This window comes from Acanthisitta chloris, unplaced genomic scaffold (genome assembly GCF_000695815.1).
Source record: "Acanthisitta chloris isolate BGI_N310 unplaced genomic scaffold, ASM69581v1 scaffold12107, whole genome shotgun sequence".
NCBI lineage: Eukaryota > Metazoa > Chordata > Aves > Passeriformes > Acanthisittidae > Acanthisitta > Acanthisitta chloris.
In genome coordinates, this window is record NW_008682066.1 from 5508 (window position 1) to 12496 (window position 6989).

At 59.8% G+C, this 6989-nt stretch overlaps 1 protein-coding gene across 1 annotated transcript in view; it reads right to left on the reverse strand.

Annotated features, from left to right (window-relative positions):
* Window positions 1–7: 7 nt before the first annotated feature.
* Window positions 8–6989, reverse strand: part of PDE2A (phosphodiesterase 2A, cGMP-stimulated) — a gene marked incomplete at both ends in the record, with an annotated part of 8924 nt that continues 1942 nt past the window's right edge. The window contains 25 exon segments of the mRNA XM_009078360.1: window positions 8–79; window positions 82–104; window positions 313–419; window positions 583–621; window positions 886–998; window positions 1209–1308; window positions 1456–1530; window positions 1652–1699; window positions 1814–1901; window positions 2005–2127; window positions 2579–2649; window positions 2823–2945; window positions 3155–3232; window positions 3451–3563; window positions 4421–4598; window positions 4691–4769; window positions 4861–4924; window positions 5323–5362; window positions 5445–5556; window positions 5685–5815; window positions 5946–6014; window positions 6072–6116; window positions 6229–6303; window positions 6760–6812; window positions 6922–6989. The exon segment at window positions 6922–6989 is cut by the window's right edge and continues 32 nt beyond it. Coding sequence (XP_009076608.1) covers window positions 8–79; window positions 82–104; window positions 313–419; window positions 583–621; window positions 886–998; window positions 1209–1308; window positions 1456–1530; window positions 1652–1699; window positions 1814–1901; window positions 2005–2127; window positions 2579–2649; window positions 2823–2945; window positions 3155–3232; window positions 3451–3563; window positions 4421–4598; window positions 4691–4769; window positions 4861–4924; window positions 5323–5362; window positions 5445–5556; window positions 5685–5815; window positions 5946–6014; window positions 6072–6116; window positions 6229–6303; window positions 6760–6812; window positions 6922–6989 — 2087 coding nt within the window.

Genomic DNA, 6989 nt, shown 5'->3' on the forward strand with positions numbered 1-6989 from the left:
TTGTTACTGGGCAATCCCCGGATGGTGAACTTGTGGGAGACCTTGGTCCACTGCTCCCGGTTGCTGGCCACCCTCTCACCTTGGGGAAGAGGTCCTGCAGCAACCTGGGAGTTGGGGGGGTGCACCCCATCAGCACAGAGCTGCAACCCCTTACTATGGTGTAACACCCTTAGTTGGGTGCAACCCCATCCCCACTGCTTGCCCTCCCGCCCCAACATCTGCAAGACGCCCTGAATGGCACGCCCACTCCACCCAGAGTAGGGTGGGGAAGGCAGGGGGTCCTCCCACCCCAGCACCAGCCCTAGGCCTCACTTGTAGATGGGCATGGCGATGTGCTCCATGAAGCTGATTTGCAGCTCAGGGATGTAGGCTTTCTCCCTGTCCATCATCTCCAGAGGGCTGTTACCCATGGCTTTCTCCTGCAGGGATGGTGGGGGGAGGGTGGTCAATGTCAGTGGCCCTTTCCCTCCCACATTCCCAGCAAGACCTCCCTGCTCACTGCCCCACCCGCCACCTCATTCCATCCCCTTCAGAGCTTGCCAAGAGCGTTAGCCAAGCCCAACCCTGCTCGGTGGTACCTACCAGGTCACCCTGGGAGAAGAACTCCTTGTAGATGAGCTCCTGCAAGAGATAGGTGTCAGTGTGGGGGTTGCAGCCTGGGATGACCTCCCCATCCCCACCTGCCCTCCAGATCCCTCCCCTGGCCCTGCATCAGGCAGGGACACAGTTCTGGCATGGGAGGACTGCTGCATGGGCCAGAGGTCCTGCAAGGAGGGACCCCTGCCACATGGGGCAGGTAGGTCCCTGGTGCCTGGGGACATGCAGGTGTCCCAAAGTGGTTGTGGAGTGGCATTCAGGGGGTCAGCCCCATGGTGTGGCACTCACCGCGATCTTTCTGGTGGTCTTCCAGCCCTTGGTCTGGTCAGAGAGGTCACAGGAGGTCATGAGCAGGCAGAGCAGCAAGCTGCGGTGCTGCTTGTTCTTGGAGTCATACCCCACTGCGGGCAGGGAGTGGGGCAGGAGTTGGGGTGGGGGGCTCAGGAATGAGCTCCGTAGCGCCCATCACCCCACACATGAGGTTTCTGGGGACAGCCAGGACCTCATATGCCACCTCCCAGCCTTGGTGGGATGAGTTCCCACAGGCCTCCCAGTCCCTATCCCAATCTCAGCCCCAGTCCCACTACCAATCCCAATCCCAGGAGCTTCACCTTCTGCCATTTTCTGAAGATCCTTGAAGATGCGGAGGTGGTGGGCCAGGTCGGTGGCCAAGATGATGTCCCTCATCAGGTCCAGCATGCGCTGATAGTCCTGTGGGCAAGGCAGCCAGCTCTGTGCCCCTGCCAGCCCCGTCATCCCCATGGATTCAGGGATGGGGAGCTGTGGGTCCAGAGGTGATGCAGGGGCTCAGCATGGACAGGGGGTGGCCCGGGAGGGGTGCCAAGGTGGGGGGCTCACCTTTCGGGAGAAGTGGTCAAAGATGTTGCAGCCTTGGCTGTTGAGGATGGCGATGGCTTGGGCGAAGTGATGCCTCTGTGGGAGAAGCCAAGGCCATGGGAGCAGGCAGGGAGCAGGCAGGGAGCAGGCAGGGATGCTGCCATGCAGCAGGAACCCCAGAGAGCCAGGCAGTACGAGGTTTGGGGGTGGATCTTACCTCCATGACAGAGCCCTCTGAGCTGTAGAGTGCAGCCAGGACTGATTTCTGCAAGGCAGAGCAGCCAGAATGATGGAGCTATGTGCTTAAAGACCCCCCCCAGTTCTGTCCCCATCTCTGTGCCCCCCACCCGTGCCCATCCCAGCGCTGGGCTCGGCTCACCGAGGCCACCTGGAAGGAGTTATTGGTGCCTCTATGGTCCAGGTCGTGGCACATGCAGGAGATGAAGAGGGCAAAGATCTCGATGTCTCTGGGGAGGGGGAGGAGGGAAACTGAGGCAGGCAGGAGGGCAGGAAGCACCCCAGCCGGGCCAGGGGATGGGGAACAGGTACAGGGATGGCACCTGGCCTTACTCCAGGTAGTTGACAAGCTCCAGGTTCTTGTAGAGCAGGTAGCAGAAGTGGGAGACAGAGAAGGCGTGCATCCAGTTGTGGTAGGGCGGGTCACGGTAACCTTTCTTCACCATCAGGCAGAACCTTGTGGGAGGACAGGGCCATATAGGAGGGTCTCAACCCCCAGGGACCTCTACTTGGCCAGGCACACCCCAGGCAGGCATGGGGATGGGATAGGGAGGGGAAGGGACTGGTGGATGGGGATGGGGACAGGGATAGGGATGGAGATGGGGACAGGAAAGGGGCAGGGGCAGAGATGGAATGGGGCTGAGGATGGGGAGGGGAAAGGGATGGGGGACAGGGAAAGTAGATGGTGATGTGGTTGTGGTTGTGGATGGGGTCAGGGAGGTGGATGTGGATGGGAATGCAGAGAGAGACGGAGAGGGAAAGGGGATGGGGAAGGAGACAGGGACAGGGAAGGCGGACAGGGATGGGGATGAGGAGGGTGGAAGGCGAACAGTGATGTTGATGGAGATGTTGATAGGGACAACGATAGTGGACAGGGATGAGGACCGTGATGGGGACAGGGACCCACCTGGTGAGTGTCTGACGGTCCATCTTGTAGTTGTTGATAAAGTTCATGTCCTGCAGCATGCTCAGGATGGCCTGCAGAGGGGACAGGGTGGGTGGCAGGGGGTGACAATGCCCAGCAGGGTCCCCTGCCCCTGCCCAGCAGGCAGAAGCTCAGAGGTGCAGCCACATCTGTGACTGGTGTACGTGACCTGACTGAGGGCAGGCAGGGGATGGTGCCTGTTGGGGACTATCCCAACAGTCCTCACCATGGAGGTGTCGTCCTCAGGCAGCGAACGTGGTGTGTAGGTGAAGCTGGCAAAGTTGGGGTCGATGGTGGACACGGGCTGGATGCCCTCACTCAGCAGCTTGGTGTACTCATCATCTGATACCTGCAGGAGCCATAGCCAGTGGCACGTGTTGCGATCGAGTCCCCAGGGTGTCTCCAAGCTGTTCCCTGGGCCACTTGAGCCGCAGCGAGAGCAGAGAGCCCTTTTGGGTGTCATCGCCACCCTGCTGTGCCACCACATCAGGGTGAAGTGGGGGTGCACCACGCTGCAATTGTATCCTCATTCCTGTGCCTGTCCTCCTGCCACCTCACCTTCATGTGGTACATCATCATCTCATTGGCCAGGTGGCTGCGGTACTGTGCCTCGTTCACCTTCTTGTACAGCAGGGACTGTGGGGCAGGAGCAGGGTACAGGAGCGCTGAGGGTGGGCAAACACCCTCCAGCACCCCTCAGCCCACCCTGGCCCCCCAGCACCTCCTTGTCCCCATGTATTCCCTCCCCATTCCATGGCCCCATCACATCTCCTCCCATTCCTCTGTGCTGTGATAGAGCCAGAGGCCTCCTTTGTATGTGACTCCCTCCAAGTTAGGGACCCCCCAGCACGTACATGGGCTATGCTGATGCCACAGTAGATGGAGAAGGCAGTGGCCAGGTCCTCGTCAAACTTGCTGAACCAAGGGCCGTTGATCTTGTTGACCAGCTCTGCCACCCCAATGACCTCTAGAGCAGAGGGGACACAGTGCAGGGGTCAGGCCTGTGTGCTGGGGACAGCACTGCATCCATGGGCTTGGGACAGGGTTGTGCCCAAGTACTGGGGGGAGTGCTGTGCCTGTGTGTTGGGGACAGGATGACACCAGCATTCTGGGGACAGCATTGTGCTCATGGGCTGGAAAGGATATTGCCCAGGGACAGTGTTGTGCCCACATGCTGGGGACAGGATTGTGACCATGCACTTGGGGACAGGATTATGCTCAAATGCAGAGGATGGGATCATGCCCATATGCTCGAGGCCAGTGCTGTGCTCATGGGCTGGGACTGGATCATGCCTGTGTGCTGGGGACAGTGCTGTGTTTGTCTGCAGGGGACAGGAACATGCCCAGAAACACTGCTGTGCCGTTGTGCCAAGAGACAGCACTGTGCCCAAGGGCTGGAACGGGATCATGCCCATGTGCTGGGGCAAAACCATGTCCACAGGCTGGGGACAGAACACTGCCCTGATGCTGGGGACAGGATGTGACCGTGGGACTGGGACAGGATCATGCTCAGGTACTGGGAACAGAACAGTGCCTAGATGCTCAGGATGTCTCTGTGCCCACAGGCTGGGGACAATGCTGTGCTCACAGGCCGGGGACAGAATGGTGCTCAGATGCTGGGGACAGTGCTGTGCCCACAGGCTGGGCCAGGATTATGGCCATGTGTTGGGACAGGATCATGCTCACAGGCTGGGGGATGATGCCATGCCTGTGTGCTGGGGACAATGCCACATCCACATGCCAGGTGACCAAACCACCCCCATGCCACCTGCTGGGGCCAGGCTCATGCTCCTCCAGCTCCATGTGCCCCTCTTGCCTCCTCACCCTGGCTCTCATTCTTGATGGGGAAGCAGAGGATGTTGCGGGTGCGGAAGCCAGTGCTGTCATCCACCCCACGGTAGAAGAGCGGGTGCGAGTAGGCATCCTTGATGTTCAGGATCTTGCCAGTGGTGGCCACGTGCCCAGCAATGCCTTGGTCCGCCGGGATGCGGATCTCATAGCTCTGTGGGCAAGGGGAGGGGGTCACCAGCATGGCTTGGGGGGAGGGATGCACCCCTAGACCTCCCAACTCCATCCTGGTGGCCCTGTGCTCACCTCGTCGTCCACCACACCACCATCGAACACCTTGGCCACCAGCTCATGGCTGAGCCGGTCCAGCAGGAACACAGAGCATCTGCAAGAGACGCCGCTGCTGCTCGCACCCATGGGGGACCCCAGCGTCCTGCCTGGTGTCCCCCCATCCGCGTGTCCCCTGACCCACTCACATCTCGGCGTTGCTGAGGTTCCGGGCCTCCGTAATAATCTCCTGGAGCAGGACGGAGACATCATCTGCAGGGGGTGGGGTCGGTGAAGGGTCAGGGACCCCCACTCGGGAAGTGCTGCCCCCTCATCCCCCACTCGTGCAATGAAAGTGGGGGCTCAGCTCAGGGGCATGGCAGGCAGACTAGGGGATGCAGAGGGATGGGTGCTGTGGTGGGGTGTGCACGTGTGAGCAGCACATATGTGTGTGCAGCAGCACACACACGCAGCATCACATTTCTAAGAGCTCCACGGTCATGTGAGGCTCTGTGCCAGCTCATGTCAGCCTTTTGCAACCATCCCCAAGCAAGGGGACAATGTCCTCCCTGGCTGGGGACAGAGACCCTCGTACCACTGCCCACCAGGGCTATGAGTGGGGGTCCATACCCCATTCCATCCCTCCACCATGGGTGTTCCCATGCACCTACCCAAGTGGGTGAAGAGGTTCTTAGCCACCTGCAGCAGGGCCTGGGGGGACAGAGGGGATGCTGTCAGTGACCAGCATGAGGTGGGACATGCACACATGTGACACAGTCCCACAGATGCTCACCTGGCACTCACACTTGAGCTTCTGCTCCTTCTGGAACGCCAAGGTGCTGGTGAGAACCGTGGAGGTGTAGCAGAAGCAGTGCTGGATCTTGTGCTCATCTGTATCCGTGTAGCTGGCAAGGGAACACCTCAGTCCCCTGTCCCCACTGGTTCCCCCCTTCCTCCATGGCAACGATGCTCCAGCACCCCCAAAGCGAGGGGGTGCAGCCCCACAGAGGGTCTCAGTCAAGCCATTGCTCACCTCTCCCCGCTCAGCTTGTTGAAGGCGCAGGCCAGTGCCACCACCTGTGAGGTGGCCCGGCTGATGACAGGGACACAGAGCATGGAAGTGACCTCGCAGCCCAACATGCTGCTCAGCTGCTTGTGTTCCTCCTGCAGGGAGAGGCAAGATGGGACCAGGACTGGCACTTCAGACTCACCCACCCACCCCCTGGCAAGCCCCATGGGACACCAGGATGACACTTGTGTCCCCAGGTGCAGGAGGGACACAGCTGGTACCCACCTCACTGATGTCCTTCAGGCTGATGGGCTTCTTATCCTCCACCACCTGCCCCAGGCGCCCAAAGGTGAGCTGCAGGGGAATGAGATGTGAATCCATGGCACCCACTGCCCACCCTTCACCCCCCACCCCTTGAAAGCTGATCTCCTCCTCAAGGACGCGGTCCCCCATCACCTGGAGGAGATGGGGAAAGCAGGGTGTCCATGAGGATGATGCCATGCTCAGGGGGTGCCATGAGACCCTCTTGGGGGGGTCAGGGTGGGGAGACTTGCCCGCTGGCACCCACCTGGCAGAAGAGCTGGTGGTTGTCCTCAGAAACGAGCAGGAGGCAGCAGCTCAGCGACTGGGTCTCCTGCTTCAGCTAGGGGATAAAGTGGGGGGTCAGCACTCCTGGGACAGGATCCAGCCCTTCCTCTGCTTCCCTGTGCCCAGGGCACCCACATGTCCCACAAAGAAGCAGGTGTGCCCCCCCCAGAACCTTTTCCCTGTGGCAGAGCAGGATAACTCTGGAGACTACTGATGGTGAGGGTAAGTCTTTTCACTCTGGACCCTACTGAGGGTTGTGTACAGAATACTAGAGAGCAGGAGGGGAACATGTAAGTTCTCTCACAGAGAGAGGGTGGCACTGTTAACTCTGGAGACTACTGATGGTGATGATCAGGCTGTTCACTCTGGTCACTACTGATGGCTGCACAGCTGATGCTTGAGGCTTTTCTTTGATTTGGGGAATTTTCTTTTGTTTTGAAATAGAACAGGGCTCCCTGGTGTGTTCTTGGGCTGGAGGGAAGTGTGGGAGGCTGGTGAGGTGACTACTCACATAGTTGATGACCTTGAGCTGCAGCGAGGCGGCATCCAGGTCATACAGCTCACCTGCACGAGGGGTTAGAGCATCATGAGGGCCTGAGCTCCCCAGTTTCACCCTGCCCATGCACACAACCCCCTGCCCAGTGTCCCCTTCTCCAGAGCCTTCCCTGCTCACCACAGAGCTGCAGGATCTTGCAGTCCAGGTCACTGTAGCTGCTGTCAGGTGCCTTCTCTGGCTTGGCC